The following is a 21918-nucleotide window of genomic DNA, read 5'->3' on the forward strand; positions in this document are numbered from 1 at the left end:
CACCTCAGAACAAATCTTCGTTCCTTTTGATTATATTTTAGTATATCGATCGTATACTTGGTTCCTTCTTCGCCAAACAGTTGCCTTACAGACTGAAGAATATTTTTCTTCAAATACACTCCTGATACTTCAAGATTAGGATTCTGGGGCAGTTCTCTACAAACACAAAATAAATTCTGCTTATTAATTTTGACCGATTACATAATTCATTGATTTTACAAACGTTTTTTCATAAAAGTAATTCCAGCTGCATACGGAAATATCTAGAAACAAATGACGAAAGTTTGCAACTTATTACAAATGAAAAATTGTAACTGAAACAATGATTAATACGACTACATCTACATTAGAGTTAAATTATAAGCGAACATAGAATTTGTCACAAATTGTTAGGAACGACAGTATCCTTTATGTACATGATAAAGTTTTATTTGTAACTTCATTCGTATAAGCCGAACTTTGAACATAGGTTAAGTTACATGTGTTCGAATGAAAATATAAATGGTGATTAAATTTACTAACAGAGAAACATCTAAGTAATACATAGTATACGCGACACTCACTCGCGATTCACATTGAATGTTCACAAATTTAATACAGCACTTTTCAGCAAATTTCGTTCAGGCACTGCGGCATTACAGAGCAGACAACACGTTACGTATAAACAGATGTCGCCCCAATCGCTTACATCACACTTTTTTTCAATTGAAATACGTCAGAGCTATTACATCGTACTTTTTATTGTACTATCCTCAATTTTCTGGCAAAATATTGATCTCCCAAAAAGTTCATCGATTTTTGTTCAATGAACTGAATACTTAAAGGCAGTTTTCAACGAATTTTATCTTCATTACCGGTTTTGACAACCAATACGATCGCTAGATTTCTAGGGAATGTTTCAATGTTGGTACACAGTAATTACAAAATGGACCTAAAGATTTGAAACGATCGACGACCTACTCATTATCTCGTAAAATCTTACTTATAAAGAATAAAATGCGTTATGCAATTGAAAAAAACGATATAGGAATATTCTTTGTCTGGTCACGCATGCGTGTTAGCACGATAAATGAACATCGCGTAACAAAATATATTATAATAACACTGTATCCAGTTTGCCTTTCTCCACAGTAGCGTATTAAAGCATTTAAATATCAAATTTATATTTTATTCAGAAAACGAAGTTCTTGGGAATCGCGAAACTTTAATATTTCCGTGTACATAAGTTTTCAAAATATCGCGCGTAAAGCCGATCGATGAGCGAGTGTGCATGCGTGATTAGACAAGGACAGAAGGGGTCTTATACAGTGTTTTCTTTCTATTCCTATTTCGCATCCACTTATATGCCAGCATATGGCTCGCACTTTATTCTTACATTTCTATGGATTAGCGAACGAAGAACTCAACGATGTAAATCTGAAAATTCTTCTATGGCGATATTAAATTAACCCCTATTTCTCTTCTATAATTTCGGAACATAATCGCTCGAGTCCCTAATTTACGATCCTTTTAATCTTTCCTGAAACCATATCCATAAGATTCCCTTTCTTGAAACAGTTAACTATTCCGTATCTTCTAATACTTTTTCTATACAATTCGACAGCAACGTAGGAAAATAGACAAAGTAAAGGAAAAAGTGAGTTCTTCCGAAGTTAAAATGTAATTTTGACTGAACACGGCGGCGCATCCTCTTCGCGCAAGGTCAATGCTAATGTCAATAGCCAAGGTTAAAAGCTGGTACAAAGAAAGGTTTAAACTTTCACTGAAACCACGTGGAAAGTAAAATTACAACAAGTTTTCTACACAAAGAAACGAAAACGCTACAACGGCAATCTACCGAATAACATTTTTATTATTAACAAAAAAAAAATGTGTATCGCGTCTTCGATTCTCCGATATTGATTGAATCGTGGAAAAAGAAGAAAAACATCGGGTTTTGTATTTGCCGTGATAGCGATGCTTCTTTGTAGACATTCGAAACATCTGGCTTTCTTTTCTTCGACACCGACTGATTTTGACACGTCCAGGATAGGTTCGAAGGTGCGATTCGCGAAAGAATTGACACTTGAGTTACCTGAAGCGTTATTCGAATCGCTAGCCAACTGCGAACTCAGCGATTTAGCTACCCAAGACCCTTATGCTTATCCTTTTCACTGTTCCATGTGGGTCCGGTACACAAGGCCTCTGCATTGGCGTAGCGTGTCGAGAATAATGGGGTCTACGGACTTGGGTTGCACAAGGGAGTCAAAGACCCGAAAAATTCTTATTTCAACATACGAGTCCGAAAAGCGTTTTCAGGAACGATACGACGACATAACGTGGCGGAGAGTCTAGTTCTTGTCACATTGGGAAAAATATATTTTCTGAATACTCACCGCATGTTCTATGAACATTTTAAAGACGCGGAGTGAAAATTTAAGAATAAATAAAAATAAAAGGTTCGCTACGCTACGAGAAGCATACAGTCAAGTGTATACATGTACGAGGATGGTGTGGCAAGTCGCGGTACGCTAAAAGGAAATCGCAGGAACGTGTGAAAATTTGCAGCTCGAAAGTATTTTCGCATGGTTATCGCGTGACCACCTGGCCAGATGCATTTAAAGATGCACTCAAACCAGACTTCTTTCATTTAAGGGGACGATCAATGATACGATGCTCGAAATACGACCGCGCCTGCATCTCAACCTCCGAGCTTCAATTCCATCGATATCAATCGTGTCGGACTTCTCGATATTACGTCAAACTCTACTTATCACAGAATATCGCCGTATTGTGTGCAAGACGATAACGTCGTTTGCAAATTACCACTGCTCACATTTTATCGGATGCGAATCGTCAAGGATCTACGCTTTCCTAGAGAAAGATATTTTATAAAAATTTGGCGTCTAGTTTTCCCGTAAGAAAAACGGCGAGGACACAGGTGATTAGAGGATTCCCTAAGGATACTATAAGAATGCTAAGGGGCTAGGAGAGTTGACAACCTGTGGGCTTTTCCGACAACTTTATATCGTAATTCTTTTATTAGCTGTATCTGTTTTTTATTAACAAACGGTGCAAAAGGAGATTCGAAAATATATTTTTACATTCTTTGTATCTTCCTCCGTGCAAGTAAGGATCCTGGTTCTGCCCCCTATGTTTCGCGCGGAATAAAACACACGGAATTCACAAAGTAACTATAATTCCATATCGAGTTCGGTAGAAGCGTGTCATCGAATACAATAGAAGACTAATGACGTCACCGGCGACCGTACCATGGAAAGTGGTATATTCGTCGGAATGTCATGAATAACAAAGAATCGTAAAGTCATCGTATTTGTGCGGCCGTGTATTTAATCGTGGCTGCGACTCATGCCGATATTTCCAGAAGCTGTTTTCGCCAAACGGTTACACGCCGCGCGAATTATTGGGACGGAGGAACCGAGCCGGTAGAAGCGTAAAGAAAACAATGACGTATTTGAATAAAGGGGGGAAACGTTAAATGAAATGAAACATCGCGATAAAAAGAAAAATAATGGTGACAAAGGTTGAAATTGCACCAGGAAGCGTGATTCCTGTGTTTCATTGTATCCGGGCTTGCACACGCCTTCCGCATGCAAGTTTATTCGGTTTGAACGGGAGGTTGCGTTCAAAGGTTAAAAGATCCTACCGGTGTCGTGCACGGTTTTAAAAAATAAAACGGGTACGGACGAAGCGTATGCCGAAAAAAATGAACCGAACTTTTCGAAACGTATTCCATGCGAACCCCCCTGTACAATTTATTTCATGCCGCGTATTACGCAATCGACGGAAGAAGGAAAACGGAAGATAGCGATGCAATAAAAATAAGAAGATCCCTTGTAATCATTAAACTCCGTGCACGAGCCCGATGGACTGGTTCTCCTTGACGATACGCACGCGTCATATTGCCGTTAGTAAAATCTGTCGATTCAGTTTTCTGAAAATCATACTGTTACGGCTTCGGCTGTCCTCCTTTCTCCCTCTCGTTCCCTTGCTGTTTCGCTATATAACAACCAGTCGGAACGAACGCACACAATCGTGTCTTTCTTTGGAATCTTTTTTTGCTGGCTGTTCGATCCAAAGTCGATTCACGGTTAAAGACAGATTTACATTATACGTACCAGAGATGGGACGGTTCCGTATTGGCACCGTACAAATACAGACGTTAGCGTTTGTATTATACGTTGGTTCATCGGATGGTTGTAGAATGTTTAGAATAACGACAAATTCTTGGCAATACGCGTAGACGTTAATCGATTTTTGACACGATGCGAAACAACGCAAACAAGTACAACGCGTTGTCGTAGAACGCGTAGAAATCGAATAGACGGCGTTAAATGGAGAATTTTTTGAAACCGGTGTTTGAAACGCGCGAAAAGTTCGACGAAGGTGACAATGTATCTAGAGTCTAGAATACGCATAGAAACGAGCAACGAATGAATAATAATCGTGGTTGTTTTAACATGAAATATAAATATATTTGGGTGGTATTGTACAGTCAGTGATTCGTTCGTATATACAGAATTATGTACATGCCGAACACTATATATCCTCGAATACTCTGCGCGTAAACTCACACATGCATACGTTTGACACGAATCGGTCGACCCACACGTGTTTCGAAATGATCATCCATTCATTCGATTCTTGGATCCGCGAATCACACATCCTCTCTCATTCTATTTCTCTCTCTCTTTCTGGCTTTCCATTTTTTATTATCCAGTGTATTTAAGTTCGAACGGTATTTGGCGGTCGTTTACAATTTCAGTGTTGCGATTAATTAGGACGTTTGCCACCGGACAATTCCATTCTACGAGTACATTTTGGCGCTTGTCGCGAGTTATTTTTTTTGTCGTTTTCATTTTAAAGTCAGCCTAAGCGGATTTTGATCATGTTACGTGTCTTTATTTTTTTTCCTCCGTTTTACTTAAATTTTTTTTGCATTTTGTTCTCTCTTTGCTTCTTTATTACTATTATAGAACTACGGTTGTATCGTGTGTGTGTGTGTGTGTCCGTGTATGTACGTGTGTGTGTTCTTTAATGTTCCTTTAATCCGCGTTACAAACCACAACGAGGTATCGTTACTTTAGACTTCATGACTACAGTTTAGAGAATAAGCGTAGAAATGTATCACACTAGAGACTTGTACATTATCTTAAATGCGTAGGTATGTTCTTGTTATTTTTTTCCATTTTTTCTTTTTCGATAATACGAGTAGTAGTTGGTTAAGCTAGCTTTATCCCCCAACGAAGTCCCATGGTTGCTTTTGTTTTTACGAAACCGAAGAAACATCTTGCTGCTTCTGCCCGGCCGACGGAGCACGGAGCGGCAAAGCCGATGCGCGGCGCTTTCGTTAAACCTCGAAAAAAAAAGATAGAAGAAATAAGGGGGTAAAGAAGAGAGGCCAGGAAAGACCTATTCTCTCTCCTGTGCACGCGTTATGAAACACAACGCTCCCGAAGACTCGCCAAGCCCTACCATTATGCCGCGTTCACAATACTGTTGGTGAGCACTTTGCCGGATGATAAACACTATTCCCTCGGGAGACTCGAACTGGGGTCACACGAACGTTTAAAATTACATTCTTCGCGATGGACGTTGATTCGAACCGATGTACACACGGGTGCAACGTAGTTCGGATTAACTTTGAAATTTTTCGATCGACATTTTGATGCAAGATGGCGGCGATTTAGATTTTCTCCAGTTATCAGGAAGCGAAGGGAAAAGTTAAAAGATCCTCTTCTTCGATTCTGGATAAAACACTCGCAAATATTTCGCCGACGTTCATTAATTCTTCGCAGTCCCTTTTCCCTTTTCCCTTCACCGACAAACGTCTACGTTGCACCGAAGTAAACACCGGCGTGAACACGGCAGAAGGAGATAAAATAACGCACGCATCGACCCATATCCTAACCCTTTCGGTGCCGCGCCCTATCGCGGACCACGATTCGTGTCCCGTTGCGAGTCGACGCATATATGCGTCGAGTTAGCAACGAAAGGATTAGCAGAGCCGCCAACGGACAGACGCGTTATTTGCAACGATCGCAAATTGCTGAGCTAATCGCGAACCAAAGGGGAAAAGAATTGCTCGTTATTACTTTCGTTGACCGGTGTTTGCAACGCGTTGCTCGTCGACGGAACCGGAAGGCCGCGACGTGATAGGGCGGCGAACGTTGACCGCTAGATTCGTTTTTTTCTCCAAACGGTACGGAAAACGAAGAAAAATAGGGTAGACGGAACGCGGAACCGCGTTCGCGAAACAATCGAAGGAATCGAACGACACGTGGCAGCAACTACGCATGGAACTTTGCCTCGGACGAATCGATCGTTTGCCAGCGTTTCGTGTATCTCGAATAAACCAGAAACGAGTACCTTTTTCCTTTTTTTGTTCGACAATCGCGTCACGATTCGAGCTGCTCTACTTAATCTACGAGAAGGGAGATACGTGTGGCAGCCTCTCGCATCGTCATCCCCGTCACTTCCCGGAACAGCTCTGCTCGAATCTATGAGTCACGGGACGCAAGAAAACTCGAGTTTCTTACATTGTTTCTTCGATCGTCGTAAGATCGGCGTAATCGAGATTTTTCGGATAAAATTGAAGTCGAGCACGAGGACACTCAAGGGTGGCAAGTTCTTTTAGATCCAATGAAAACTCGAAACTTTCTGGATAGGAGGTATCCTCCTGTACGCTGGTTCTTACCCTTTGGAAGCCTACGTTGCACCGGATTGTACATTTCAGAGATATCCAAGGTTGCGCCGGGATTCTCCCTCTCCGTGTTCATTCCGCTCGCGTAGATCGTGGTCCTGGTACGACGTCGAGTAACGGACAAGGACAGCCTCGGTCCTGTACTCCGCCGTCTATCCGTACCTAAACCACAAGCTGCGCGAGGGTAACGGACACGGAGAAGGGGAAGTCCGGAGGATGCTCGGACATCTCTGGTGCATTTGAACGATTCCAAGTTAAATGACAAAACAATGTGTAATTCCGTAAAGGCTATCTGTGTCGCTCTCAGCGTCCTCTCCCGTTTTCATCGCACTCGGGAGTCAAGCGAGTTCCGATCAGATAACGTCGGTCAATTCCTGGAACATCTCCCTCGGTCGCAAACTGTCGTGGTCCGATCTCGAGCCCGCGACACTTTGCCAGAGACTCGGTGACCGTGAAACGAAAAACGTCGCATGTAAAGAGAGAAGAGCTGGAAAAATGGTAAAAACGGTAATTGCCGGCGCAATTAGGAATGGGGCTGTTCTACGCGAAAAAGTAAAACGAAAACGTGGAGCAAAATTTGTTCGTACGTGGCTTTGTTCTCGAGAATGCCGCAATTTGACGCTTCCAGAGCCGACCGTGTTTTAAAACGCATTCCACAGAGGCGGCAACCTTTAAGAGCTCATAAAATCGTTCGAACATAAAATTACACGAAATTAAGAGATATAGGAGCGATAAGCGAGGATATTTCGCGTTAGCCGTACAGCCTCGGTCGCATCGAATACGACTGCAGCAATCGAGAATATCCGGACGCTAAGCTCGATTCGAGAGAGATTTTTAAGGGCGATTTTCTCGCGAACAAAGGCTCGCGCGAAGAATCGTTACCGCGCGTTTTCGTCTTAGTTTTTCACGCAGAATCATCCCCTCGCCGGTCGTTATCGCCAGTTACCTGACAGCCTGCACAACGGGGAGAAACGTTGGCGGAGGCTGTCAAACGATAGAGGCACACGGCGTGGTGTGTATCGATTGGCCAGAGAGGCAGGCAGGCCTCGGGTCGCTCCAGGGGCGTATTCAGTTGTCCCGTTTCGTGCTCGACTTTTGCGGTGGTAATTTTTGCCAGCTTGTCGCGAGGAAAGGATCGATCGTCGAGAGAGCGTTCGTCGAAGCGGAGATGGCAGGCCGAGGGCGTGGTCCATCGTTTCAAATCGTTCCAACTATCCATAGACGGTATAACCCATAATATCCTGACGTTCGTGACACATGGATGTCTCTCCTCTTTATGGCCGCATGGTGCTTTTCAGAATCGAGCCTCCTCTCTCTTTCTCTCGTACGCCCCCACTGTCTTTCCCAAGCGGATCCCCCCGCGTGTTTAACTATCGGAAGATCGGAACGCGGGGATTTTCGATTTGACGCACCGAATTGCTTCTACCGAAGTGTTTGAACGTTACACTCGATCGAACCGTAGCTACACCGAACATTTACGCGGTAGGATTTTTTCGGAAAAATGACGATGCGGGGGTAGAACTGATATAGTGCTGAAAAGTTAATTTAAACGAATGGTACGTGTCACCGCACCATCGAACAACTTGCCACATCCGACAGTTAACGTTAACTCATTTTCCCTGCAATATCAAAAAATCTCCGTGGTTCGATCACTCGCTACAATACCCAAAAGTTATCTCGCTATCAAATTTTGCCAAGTAAACGGCCGGAATGATAGGGTTCTCCCCCCGCATCGTCCCAACCGTGCCCGCCAGTGTACAAGATCGAAAACTCTACCTAACGCCGCGCGAGCGATTGAATCTACAGAAAGAAAGAACGAAGAAACCAAAGAAGAAGAAGCAGAAGAAGAAGAAAGGAAGAATAGTCTGGTCGATGCGGTGTTCAAAAAGACTTGGGTAACTCGAAGCGAAATACCGGGGGTAAAAAAGTGCTCTCGCTGAGCACCGAGCAAGCTTGCGCGTAAACCGGCTGTGCGACGAAGCGCGTACAAATAATAGCGTAAAATAGAGTACGTTATATTTGCCGAATCAACCGGTGCGTACAATTCGTGCGTCAGAGGTACACGGTCATTGTTGAGTACACCCCGCGCGGCTTTCTTAAGCGCTTTTCATTCGCCGAGGCCGACAGTGACCCTCACCCTCCCTCTTTCCCAACGTCTCGGCCTACGGAGAAAGAGAGAATCGTTCATCGAGAGGGTAGACGATTTAAGAAAAAATTCGCGTACGGCCTTAGGAGGTGGTCCACCCACGGTGCACATTGTAATTCGGCCTGTTGGCTCGAAGCGGAGGGATCGTGAATCAAAAATGGCTTCTCGGGTCGCTTTATACAGGGTGGCTCGTCCGAGACATTCGCCCGAAATACCTTCAAACCTATTCGCTGCGTCGTCAAATGTTTCGGACACGGACTGAAAGGTGTCAGAGGGACACGATATTGTTAGCTTTCCTTCGGATTGATTGGCAGTCTCTATAAAAAAAGTATTAAGTTTGTACCAAATCGAAGATCGAGATATGCATTAAAAATGTACGATAAAACTGATCGATTCGTTATCGTTAGGAAGAATACAGACGTAGACAAGAATAGCCGATAAGCGTACTATTTTGCAACGTCGAGATTAAAATATCTGATCGTAAATTTACTGTTCGTCGTAATCAGCTGAATACTTTTTGACAAAGAAAAAGAGCATCGTTCAATGCATGCGTGTAAAAGACAAAGAAATTTCCGAGGTAGATTATTCGATAGAATAAATAGTTTTGGAGATATTTGAAGCGGAGGCGGCTCACCCTGTATAGCGGGAGTGCTTTAAACGCAACTACCTGCTGCCACTCGCTCGTACCTCCCTTCGCAAGCTTTACCTTCAACCACGTACCTGCCCGGCTCGCTCGCTCGCCCGTCTATCTAACCTCCGTCGACGTCGTCGCCGTTTCTGCCCCAGTGTGTTCCTGGACCGGGTGTGTTCGGAGGGGTCCCGAGTTCCACGGAAAAAGCCTTGGGTATATCTTTACGAGCGGAGCCATAAAAGCCGTAGGAGTTCTCGTCCGTTTCTCGATTAACTCTCGTGGGGTATGGATCGTGTTCGACCGGCTACGATCCTTATTGTCGTGTATATTCTTCGAGCCCGTATAATACATGAACGAAGAAACTACCGTCCTTCGAAACACCCAGTCGCGCGTCTTTCAAACCCGAGCCGAAAGGAACCGTCCAAAGCTTTCGACCGGCAACTTGCCGGTAAGTCGAAATCCTCCTTTCTCGTCCCCTCGGCTCAACCACCAAAACTAAACGTCTCCCTTCCGAACTCGTCTTCGTGTCCTTTCAACCTCTCCTCGCTTATTCGAGGCGATTCGTTCGTCAGAGCAACGAGAGAGAAAGAGAGAGAGATACGTCTCGTTTGTTATACCCTTTCTAGGCGTGTACAAGTGGCTCGATGTTCGGGCCGGGTCCGGAAAAAACCGAGCAGACCTGGTGGGTCCCTGAAGCACCTTTCCCGTGCGAATACGCACGACTCCTCGAATTATCGCGATCGCTCGCATAATGATACACGACGATGTAACCATTGCTTTTGGATAGTTTTGAAAATTTCAAAGTCACGAGTGTTCGTACGTAGAAGATTACTTTCTGGTTCTGTGCCGATCTCGTTCGATCTTTTCTCGCCCGATCCGAACTCGTACTCTCGAATACTCGCGCATTCGTAACCCTTATGCTTGTATCTCCTCGACAGCGCACAACGGCGTATTTGACCCGTTGTTCGCCGGTGGAAAGAATCGTTCCTTCCTTTCCTCCGATAAATCCTATCGCGATAAACGACGAGTTAACGTTACCGGACCGGGATCGATACGTTCCGCGTTGTCCTTCTCTAATCCGCCCGCGCGCGCACCTAGCTCGCTCGCTACGCGCGAGTAGTTTTCGTTTAGGAATGCGCTACGCTGCGCTTCTCTTACTCTTTCTCTCTCTCGTTTGTCCCTCTTTTTCAGTTTTTTTTCCCTATTTTTTTTCTGTTCGCAACGCTCACACGTTTTACACGCTCTTTCCGATCGATCGTTATCTATATCACGTTTCGTTTCTTTCTATTTTTTTTACTCTGTTACTCTTTCCCCCGTGCAATCGCACAACTTGCGACGACGCGATCGCACTCCGTTCGTTAATAATAATAATAATAATTATAATAATAATAATCATAATCATAATAATATAATTACACAGGATTAGGCTTTGTATTTCAGTCGAAGTAGTGAGGGCGCTAGCTCGTTTAAATATATTAATAATTTGAGGCAGTTTACGTCATTTGTTTAAGGCCGAGTTAATAGTAGTGAACTATGAAGGTGTCGCGCGTACGCGTCATTCTTCGAGGCTGATTCACGATGAATGGGCAACGAAGGAGTTCGCGAAAATCTTCAGAATTTTTCTAGTTTTATTACGAGAAGAAGCTTCTTGATTCCGTGTTTCTCTGTCAAAAATGGCACGCTTTATACTCTTTCTATTTATCCTTTATCTTTCTCCTGGTTGCCCGTCGAACATGAATCGCTCTTTCATCCGGTGCGCGTCTACCGTGTACGCACAAGAGTGTACTGGGCCGGGGAGATACAGCGCGCTCGTAAAATCGTTCAAACTCGAAAGAACACGAAATTTCGGAAACGCGAGGAGCTCGACAGTCTTTTTTGGAACGCGTCTCCGTTTCACGCTTTCGTTTACGACCGCGTTATATCTCCGAGACCGACTGCGCATACGTTCGGTATAGCGGAGGGCGAGGCACGTTCGAGCACAGATTCTCTATCTTTCTCCATATTTGTTCGTCTTCTTCTTTCCATTTGAACGCGATGCACACGTAGGTATCTCGAGAATAAGCTTGCGACCGTATACAGGATGTACCGCGTAACCGTCGTCAGGATCTTTCAAGCGTTTCCGCTTTCCGACAAAGGTTTATCAATCTCGACAAAATTCTTATTCCACAGCCGATATTAAAACGAGTTCGATCAACTTACACGTAGCGTGACTTCGAATATACAGCACTACGCGATTACGTTGATTTTTGCACGCTACTTATACTCTTGTTATTATACGAGCACGATTAACATTCTTCCTATCGAAGATCACCACCTTTATGTAATTTGATGCAAATAAAATAATTTTCTAACTTGACGTTTCCCCTGATCGAACCTACGTTTCTGCGTTCGATCGTCTCAAGGTAAATAGTAGGTCGTCGAACTTGTTTTCGTATTAGCCGCGCTGCTACGAAGTTAGTCACGCGTCGAGTCGACGTTTTAGGAGAAAAAAAGAAGCAACTTTTTGGAAACCTTTTATCGGAAGTACCCGAAAAACGGTGACGACAGTTACGCGATGCATCCTGTACGATTATTATATACGTATAGTTCGTTACACGCGACGTAGGACAAAATATTTGATGCCAGACTTTTTCTTCGTACCCGCTTACGGAGGAAGCACGTTTTTTTTCTTATTACAGAGTAAATATATGCCTTGCTCTCGCCGACTACAACGATAAACAATAGACTTTTGCGGTCGAACGAAGGAAAAGGAACGAGGAAAGAGAAAATGATCGCTTCGAATGCATTCATCGAATGCAATGTTAAATAATAAAAAAAGAGTCGACCGGAACGATCGCACGTACCGTGTTATTTTCCTCCGCGATACCCGCGTGTCGGTGGTCGCTCGATAAGCAACCGTTTCCGGTTTAGAGCCCCGATCGCACTCCTTTAGCGAACGGCTACGTTGCTAAACGTTGACGAAAAGTTTCGTTCAAGGAACATTATCTTGCGAACGAAAGATCTAAACTAAAAACGGTCGAGCCAATAAACGTACAAGAATGCCAGAACAGACTTAATCGTCGCGAGAGGGATCGAGATGGTCGTGCTTGAAAAAAAAATCGATGCACGCGTTTTCAGAAATGTAGGCGTACGTATAGCGCCGTTTCGAAAAAGAACCGTTCTAAAGGTAGAAGCAAAGATATTAGGAAATGTAGAGTCAGATACTGACACGTTGGTGGTCGTTGACGTAGAATTACGTCTTTTCAGAATGTTTTCGTTTTACAAATTCTTTCGTTTGCAGTTTTAACGGATACGTTTGTTAGAATATTTAAAGCCATTGCGTCCATTTGTAAAAATGTATCTACCGAAGCTGTCTTCGAAAAATCTGGACAATCGAGGTACACGTACCGCTTACATTACCAACTGCAAAGAGGAGCTTCCACTATCGCGTTATCTCCCCTTACAGAAGATTCACGCGGCCTGGAAAGTCGTTCAATGTTCCTTTACGTAACAGCCTAAGGTTTTTCAAGATAGTAACAACGATAAACTTGGACATGTTCGATGAAAAAGAAACGTGGGTATATCTAATGTAAATGCAAGATGTAATACTGACATGGACAAAGAAAAAAAGATCTATCTCTAACGTTCGAGCAACGTCTGCAACAACGTTCTCGAACACGCGTACGCGTACGCGCAATAAAATATAACAGCAGACCATAAAGAGACTTAACGCGTTCGCCGAGGGTCGTTAACGTTCGACGGCTGAATAAAGTAAAGATAATATTAATACTCGGGGCTGGACTAATATTAACGTTAATAATAGTACGCTCGAAACGTCACGGTTTCCAGTGGCCCTGTGCAGTAAGGCACAATGCAATTGCAATTATTCAGAATACGGTTGTCCTATCTTTCGCTCGATTTCTCGATTACGCATTAACCCTCGAACGTCGTTAACCGGGACAATGGTGACCCGAATCTAGCCGTAAACCTCTTACGGTTAAAAGGGATATCCGGGCTCTTCCAATTTCGGGCTATTGCCCGTGAATTCGAGAACCGGCGAAGACTCGAAAAATTTCAACGGATTTCAAAACCGAAACTTATTGTTCTGTAGGGATTCGAGGGTGAACGAAACAGTTGCTATGTATATAGATCCACGGCAAACTAGGTAAAAATGTGTAAAGCGAGGTTCCGCTGGTTTGGCACAGCAAGTTTTTCATCGCGAAACGTGTTCTCCATTTTGTCGATAAACCTTCAGTGACGTAATTGGTCAAAGAGGAAAGAACATTCGGCGTCGATTCATGATATGCGCGAGACGAACAATTTCAAGCATAGCCTCGATCGTATTGGACGGCTGCTTGACATTCGACCGCCTCGTCGGCTACGATGCCCTGCCGGAGTTTCGTATGCTCGCTAGCCGAGTCCCTTTTCTTTCGACGCACACCGACAATCGAATTCTATGAGCGTACCCTTTGCATAGTAAGCGGTTCAACATCTACCGGAGAATATACGACGAAGAATCGGAGAAGACGGCAAGAGGTTACGTACGCGACGTCGCTGATGGCAGATTACGAAGAAACCGAAGAAAAAGAAGGCGACCGCTGTTGTCGCTGTCTTCGAAAAATTGATCGACCAATTTGATTGTTATTTCATAGCCGTTTGACCCTCGCGTTAATAACCGAAACGTTTAAAAGTGCATCATCCGGCAAGCTGTGGAGAGAAAAAGTCTCTGTTACGTTCGTTTCAGAAGACAAGCTACATTTTATCGAATTCCAGTCTCGTTTAAAAGAAATCGTCCGCATAGAATTGTTGCGAAGGACAAGTCGTAAATAGGATCGTTTGATAAAAGCAGGCATGCCGAGTTAAATAGTAGTAAATTGAAAATGCGCCGGTATATTTTTGCGTGCACATACAGAAGAGACGTGGAACACTCGTCGACGATACTGTATTTAAGTCCGGGTATCCGTTTTGCTTCCCTCCGCTTTGCCGCTAAGAGGTCCGTTCTCTTTGAACGAGCAAAAACAGCAGGGCGGAAATGCTCCTCAGCTGAGAGATGGCCGCGGCAAAGAGGGTGAGAGTGCCAGGAACGAGGCTGCTGCTTTTCGACCGGGTCTCCTGTGTGCCGATGAATCGACCAATGGAACAGCCTCGGGTACAGTCTCGTGCAACTTAGGCTTCCCTCGGTCGAGGGGAAGCCTTACTTCAGATTCTTTATCTACGATGATAGCAGATTCTATGTTAGGCTCTCCTTAGGGCTCTAGATCACCGATGGCCAACTATTGCGACACACCGACGCGCGCAACTTTAGACACTCCATTTCCGACTAGAAAAATTTGCAAAATGAAAAGACGAGCGAAAACTATTTCTTCTCGAAAATTGCCAATATTCGAGATCTCTGGTTCGAATTTTGTCGAAGCGGAGGAAAAACGAGCTCGCTTTCCTCGGATATTCCGTATTACTTTTTCTCTAGGGAAGACCAACGTAACACGAACACGCGTGCGAAATTGAAAATCTGTTCCGTGACCTTCGTTTCGGACCGATACGAAGCAGAATTCGAGACGCGTGATCGAACCGAGTAAGATTCCGTTCGAGGAAGATAATTCGAAAGCAATATGTAGCACACGGTGAAGAAGCGAAAAACGGAGCTCTATGATCGTTCGCGTTATCCTCTTTGTTCGCGGAAAAGAGGAGAGAGAGAAAGAGAAGAAAAAGAAAGAAAACCGACAAACGAACCAGTGAAACCTTTTCAAAGACAGCGATAACGTTTCTGCTTGCGACGCTTCCTAATTACCTAATGTCGACGTCACATTATATAACGAGTTCGACGGGGGTTTCAACGAGCCGCAATAATGCCATCCTTCCTTCCACGTCCTATAAATATCTATCAGTGGATAAGGTTTAACCCTCTATCGTACTTAATCTGTAACTACGAATAATATTAGATATCGACCGGTTAGAAGTTACGATTGCACCTCGTCCGTGTGCGCCTGTACGTGTCTGTGTGCATCGAGCACCGGCGCGTATCGTGTCAAATGCAATACGCGTTAGAAATATATTCCACCCTGATCCCCCTGGCGTTATCGTTTCCCCTTCGACTTTGTCGTCTCGTCGAATCTTTCGAGACGTTGCGAAACCTACGCGACGATTTCTCCTACACCGAATAAAGCCTCTTCGGCGAGTAGTGCTCGCGCATGCTTCGAGGAATCGGGGTAAAAGAGTAGTTAGGGTGCTCTTAGACGAGGGAAGCGAGTGGGTGGCGAAAGAATGCGGGACTTTGAAGTTCTCGAATTGCGAAATTCCAAAATTTACCCCCCGATGTACCGAGAAGGTAGAGCGATCGTACGAGGTGTCCATAAGGTCCAGTCCACATGGTCGCGAGTGTTTTCGGAATACGAGTTGCATCCCTCCGCCCCTGCGAGAAAACCGTCTCTCGGTTTCGTCTCTGCCGATCCCCATCTTGACCGCGCCCCCTTCTCGTCTGGTCTGGCCGCGTCCCCCGTCCCGTCCTGGCCCCCTCGTCCCGTAACCGCCCAGATCCGTCCCGTCCCGTCCTGTCCCGGTCGTCCCGACCCGTCTCGTTTCGCCTCGCCTCGCTTCGTCTCGCTTCGCCACGGCTCGCCCGTACCGCCGGTGCGGTCGTGCGGTCACGTTGATCGATCGTTACCGTGTAACGAAATACGGTCCCCGTCCGTTTCTCCTTGAGCGCGCTCTTTGAAAAGGGCGCAGGACAAAAAAGAAGAAATCCTGCCCAGCTCTCCGGACCACGGCTTTCTAGAGATGTTCCGCGAGACCGAAAGAGAACGACGACGACGACGACGACGACGACAACGACGACGATGACAACGTCGACGGAGAGGAACGAGCTAACGTGCACGCACCAGACGGAGTGAGATAGGTTTAGGGATAGGTCGAGAAGGATAACTGGCCCGGTACCGTCATTTCCTGTATGTGCTCGCAAAACGAAATAATCGAAAAGTATAAAGAACTGACAAGAGGATCCTCTTCTTTGTTTGGCAAAGTTGCTTCGTTAGATCGCGGTCGATAAGTTTTTGTTCGGGCTTTGGCACTTGCGATTACGCTGATTGTCGATCGGGGTTCGATAGGATTGTGTCTGAAGTAGAGTGACCATTCGTACCCGTTCTGTCGCTACCACTGTCTATCGTTTCGTCGGGGAAAGACTCGTTTGAACGGTAACGCGTTACGTCGCGACAAAAGGATGTCTGTTTAAAACGAACTGTTAATAATCAAACTTATTTATTTTCAATAAAATATCGATTTCACAAGTTTTAACGTTTCTTTTTCTTCGCCGCGTTAAGGGGCTATACATAATTATTGGTTAAAAGTTCTTTATAACCGATCTATTCTTGCACTAACTTCACCGTGAAAATAAATGGTCACCCTAATTTGAAAGCAATCCGAAAGCGTCGAAGAATAACTAACGGATATAATCTCCGTCACGATATGGCGAGGCTGTAAATTAAACCCTTGTCAAGCGCTCGGCGAAGTCGAAACTCCCAGGATCGTATTCTGCACAGAGAATATTGGCACTCCACAGAATCTTTCGTCGTACAGCCCTGGCCGCAATTTCGGCTTCTTATCCCCCTCCTGAATCGCAGTTTCGGCGCTCTGATTTCGGGTACTTCAGCTTCCGAACAGTTTTATGATCCTGCTATATCGCGACAGGAACTACACCCGAGAGCGATCCGAGAACGTGAACGTCTGGCGAGTAAAAAAGCATCGAAACTGTTCGGCGTAGGAATTTTACAAACTAATCGCGTAAATCGTTGAAAAACTCCGGTCTAATACTATATCGGTAATGTCTCGTTAACCTTCTCAATCCGGAATATACTTGCTAAAAATACTATTGTCGTGTCTCGCGATCTTCGCGATCCGTCGGAAAAAGATCGAAAAGGCTAACACGCGCGGTCGCGATCGTTTTTCTCCTTCTCGAAGAAAGACATCCCCCAATTTCAGGAATTCAAGCAGAGAAAATCTTGTCCGGTTGAAAGTACGGCTAAAAATAAGTCGTTAATGCGGACCTAAGTAAATGGAATTTTTTCTACCTGAGTATCGCAGGTGGATGAAATAGCTCGATGCGTACGGACGCGATCATTTCAGTTGTCTCGATCCCTCCATCTGTCCCTGGGCTCGAACGCGCGCGTGTGTGCAACGTGTACGTTCGTGTGTTTATTCTGCGGCTTGCTGTCTGTCCGTCCGTTCGGCCACCCGCACACTGCCAACGAGCGAACACGGCACGTACGATCGTTGCGTCGACGATACGTATATATACGTACACGTATGTACAGGGTGATTCGTTAGTTACGCGACGCGAAGCAAATATCATCGAATCCACTTCGCACGGCCGCTCTTCTGTGCTTCGTCCAGCAACAATGACGCGCAGATTAAGTATCCGAGATAAAAATTACACGATTCAATTTAGCTTGATTCGATTCGACCGAATTTGACTGGAATCGGATCGATTCGGCGCGATCCGGTTCGACTCGACGCGATACTTTCCCGTTGTTTCGATTCGCCGCGATCCAACTCGTCGAATCGACCGTTCGAACGGTCGATTTAACTCCAAGAAGATTCGCCCGCATTCGGCTGTTCGGTGAGGCCGAACAATTTACTCGATGGTCGTTACGGTAAACGAGCACGAACGGTCTCGTTCGTTTAGCGTAAACGCATCCTTAGATCGAGACTAGACGAGTAGCTAAAAAGGAGGAAGATAGGTTCGCGAGTCTCTCTGTCGCCGTTTGTTACCCGACCAGTCCAAACGTAGCTTTATGGCGCGGCGACGAGCGATCGAGCGACGTGTCGGTGACCTTATCTTTACGTCGCGTAGCTAGCGAATCACCCTGTATACATCGCGTATACAACATATACGCGGGGAGACGTATCCCGTGTGTATATACCGGTGGACCAACCCGTATGCTCTTTAACGACCGGGAAAGATAAGTCGCACAATGGGGAAGCAGCGCAGCTTTGCGCCCGGATTACGCGAACGAACGAACGCTGGCAACGGGGTCGGTCTCTCTTGGGTTAGTGGTCATCTAACTCTGCGGTAGAAGCGCATGATAACCGGGCGTTTCGTAAAAGCCGGCGGCCTGAAGGGCGTGCAACGAGGTCGCGTGATGCCTGTGTATCGTGCTCGCGTATACGCTGGAAACGCTGCCGGAAGAAACGCCGCTGGAAGCACCGATGGACGTGGAAGAGGAAGAAGAGGAGGACGAGGAAGATGAGGAAGCCTGTTGCCCGACGTGCGACGCCGTTCGCGATAGCAACGTCGCCGACGGCCGTCTGTACGGATGATGAGCGACGGAGGCCGTCGCTGCCCGCAGATGACCCGTCGAGCTCGAGCTCGTCGCGTTATAGGTCTGTTGATAACTCTGCCGCAAAATGCCGGAGATCGACGTGGCCGCCGGCGTAACCGACGAGGAGGAACTTCTGTCACTTTGGTGAGGTTGATGATGAAGTTGATGAGTGGTTCGATGCTGTTGCTGCGGTTGTTGTTGTTGTTGCGGCTGCGGCGGCGGCTGCTGCTGTTGCTGCTGCTGCTGCTGCCGATGCTGATGATTGTGTGCGCGCATCGCGCGGAAGTAATGTTGATAAATACCTGATATGACTGCTTTCTCGTCGGCAGAGATCAATTCGGTGCCGGAAGCGGTCGGCGTTACCGAACCCTGTTGTTGCTGCTGTCCGTGATGCGTGGCGTGAACGTGAGGACGATGATGATGATGATGGGGATGACTTTGCGGCTGCTGTTGCGGTTGTTGTTGTTGCTGCTGCTGCTGCTGCTGTTGTTGATGATGTCGTCTCTGTTGTTGAGAGAGAGTAGCAGCGGCGTTGAGAGCGGCGCGATAGGAAGCCGCCATAGCGGCGGACATTTGACCGGTAGTGGGCACGAGATTCGAGCCGGAATCGGTCGTCGCCACCACGGCCGCGGTGGCCGATAGGACGGTGGCGGAAGTCGAGGACACGGTCGAGGTAGAAACGGAGGCGACCGTGGAGGACGGCGCGACCGAGGACGTGGAGGAAACGGCCGCGACGGCGGTTGCGGTGGCGGCGGTGGCGACGACGACGGCGGCCGTCGCGCTCCTCCTGCTAGTTCGTCGCGAGGAAGATATAGGCGCGTTACTCGGGGGCGGTAGATTGTTGACGAACGGACTTCTCCTCTCGCGTTCGGCGCGTCGATAGTAACACGGATGGATCATCAACAGGGGTTCACCGCCCCCGGGCGGTGGTTTCGCCTGGCTAGGTAGTTCGTACTCGACGCTGCAGTCCACGTGGAGCGGTTGCGAGTAATCCTTGTAATCCTTGTAGGTGGTGACGGCCACCGCGGCTGCAGCGGCCGCTGCCGTCGCGGCGGCGACCGCTGCGGCGGTCGCGGTGGTAGAAGCGGCAGCGTTAGCGGTCGTGGCAGCGCCGACGGAGGTAGTGTCCAGGATGCCGGTCGATGCGGCCGGCAGAACGGTTTGCGGGCCGATCCCGGTCGGCCCCGTTCCCGGTCCCGTCACGCCAGCCGTGCCAGACCCGCCGGCTATTCCGTGATGATGATGATGATGGTGGTGATGATGGTGGTGGTGATGGTGATGACCGTGTCCGTGCATAGCGGCACCTACCACCACTTCCTTTTCGTAACAGGCGGCGGCCATGTTGGAAACCTCCTACTATCCGGGCTTCCGCCGCCGAACCGTCCCTTCTCGTGCGCCCGCTGACGAACAACCCACCTCGAACGCTAGGCTCTCATTTCGTGGGATCCTCGCGATTATTCTCCCTAATAACGAGCCGCGCTCCGTCTCGCCCAGTGTTCAGACGGCAATTTCCTCTTTTCCAACCACTCGACCACCCTCTCCTTTGTTTCTTCGTTTTCTTCTCGTATCCGCGATGCGGACCGTATCAGTTCCTGCGCTGCTCGCCGTCACGAATGCATCTTCGAACTAGACGGAAATGAATACGGTTCATCGCTGCGAGAGGCTCGCCTTATCCAAGGGTTGGACCAAGCAGGTATATCCAACACCGAGGAAAGCCCTCGAAAGGGAAGCCCCCGATGAACGCGGGCAAAGGAGCGTTATCGCATATTTCGACAGAGGGAAGGATAAAAGTCCAAGTAAAACGCTTACGACGAGTACGAATTCGACGATCTCTCCCGTTCCGGATTCCTTCTCTTTCGGCTTCTCTACTGACACGTATTTTTTTCCTCCCTCTTCTCTCTTGCGCACGTAGCAATCCACTTCACTCGGTCACAAACCCCGTCGAACGCTGTTACCCCGACGGCCACATCCGTGCATCGCATTCGCGTTCGACGCCAGGATGTCGCTTATCAATTTCCGCTTGGCCAAGTTTTTTCGTAAACGACCCGTGAGAACGGATACTCGACGTGTATCGGAGTCGGCGATGGACTCCTATGTTCTAGCTGGGCGTAACGTTCCTTCTTCCGTTTCGAGCCTGTAAGATCGTACACGCCCGGTGTCGTTTCGCGTATCTATCCTCGTCTCACGCGTGCCCTATTTTATTACGATTATTCGTCCCTTTCACGCGCACCACGCACAGTGACACGAAGAAATATTCGACGAGAACATGTTCAGGCTTCTTCGAGGGGGTACGCCATTGCTGCGCGTGTGTCAACTCGTCCGGCGTATCGGTTACGCGTACTCACGCGAGACTGCGCCTATGAGCACCAATACATGCGCTGTACGCGTATATGCACGTTGAACGCACCCTACTAAACGTAACTCGATCGTCTCGTGTAGACTGCCGAGCTGCGACTGAAAGCCGACTTCCCGTCGAACCCTCGTGTCTGCTTTCGACATTTTGCAACGCCCTCTTCCTCACCCTATTTCTTTCTTGCTCTCCCCGCTGCTTCCTTCGCAGCGTGGTCGATTTCGTCGGTTTATGTCTGATATCTATGAATCGCGAGGCGCGGGCTGGCCAACGTGAACGACGAATTTTATTCTCATCGAGCGAAAATTTTGTCTGGTGAACTTGCGAAACGACAAGTAGAAAGGGAACTTCTTGTATTCTTGTCTGATCGCGTATACCCACCCGCTTCGTTGATCAACGAATTTTAATTTTCTTCACAAAATGTAACTTGTATAATTCAAAAATTTAACATTTACTTTTATATGTATTAATATATATTGAATATTATATCATATGCAATGTGTGCCATGGCACATGATGCATTTATTGCGTAAATAATAAGTGTTGCTATTATTTACCAAATTTTTTATAGTCTATGACAATAAATTTTGGACATGTTCTCATTTACTTTCTGTTGGTAAAACAGATTACCGATTCGCTTGCTACTACGTAACCAAGTATTAGAAGAGGTCGCTAATGAATTGAACAATGTAACAACTTCGATTTTCAAATTCTTGCGTTCGCTATTCATTCACTTATAAAAATTTTATGTATGAAAGTAATAAATAAAGAAAAACCCGAAAACGATTTGCTTACAAG

General features: G+C 46.4%; 1 protein-coding gene across 4 annotated transcripts; it reads right to left on the reverse strand.

Annotated features, from left to right (window-relative positions):
• Nucleotides 1–49: 49 nt before the first annotated feature.
• Nucleotides 50–21471, reverse strand: LOC100875725 (Ribonuclease P/MRP subunit p14 a). Of its 4 annotated transcripts, none has more exons than XM_076536645.1 (3): nt 20580–21471; nt 17520–20487; nt 50–156 (listed from the first exon to the last, which is right to left on the reverse strand). In XM_076536645.1, exon 2 carries the CDS (start codon nt 20109–20111, stop codon nt 18510–18512), a length of 1602 nt encoding a protein of 533 aa, XP_076392760.1. In that variant the 5' UTR covers nt 20112–20487; nt 20580–21471; the 3' UTR covers nt 50–156; nt 17520–18509. The 4 variants fall into 4 exon arrangements, 3 of the variants coding, with proteins under 3 accessions (XP_076392760.1, XP_076392761.1, XP_076392759.1); XM_076536646.1 differs by having other exon boundaries at nt 17520–20396; nt 20580–21468; XR_001097152.2 differs by lacking the exons at nt 17520–20487; nt 20580–21471 and adding an exon at nt 564–17513.
• Between the last annotated feature and the right edge of the window lie 447 nt (nt 21472–21918).

The sequence above is a fragment of the Megachile rotundata genome, chromosome 10 (assembly GCF_050947335.1).
Source record: "Megachile rotundata isolate GNS110a chromosome 10, iyMegRotu1, whole genome shotgun sequence".
Taxonomy (NCBI): domain Eukaryota; kingdom Metazoa; phylum Arthropoda; class Insecta; order Hymenoptera; family Megachilidae; genus Megachile; species Megachile rotundata.

What these genes read in the sequence shown, in the direction of transcription:
- LOC100875725 (XM_076536645.1), bottom strand. Translation starts at nt 20,111, where the DNA reads ATGGCCGCCGCCTGTTACGAAAAGGAAGTGGTGGTAGGTGCCGCTATG.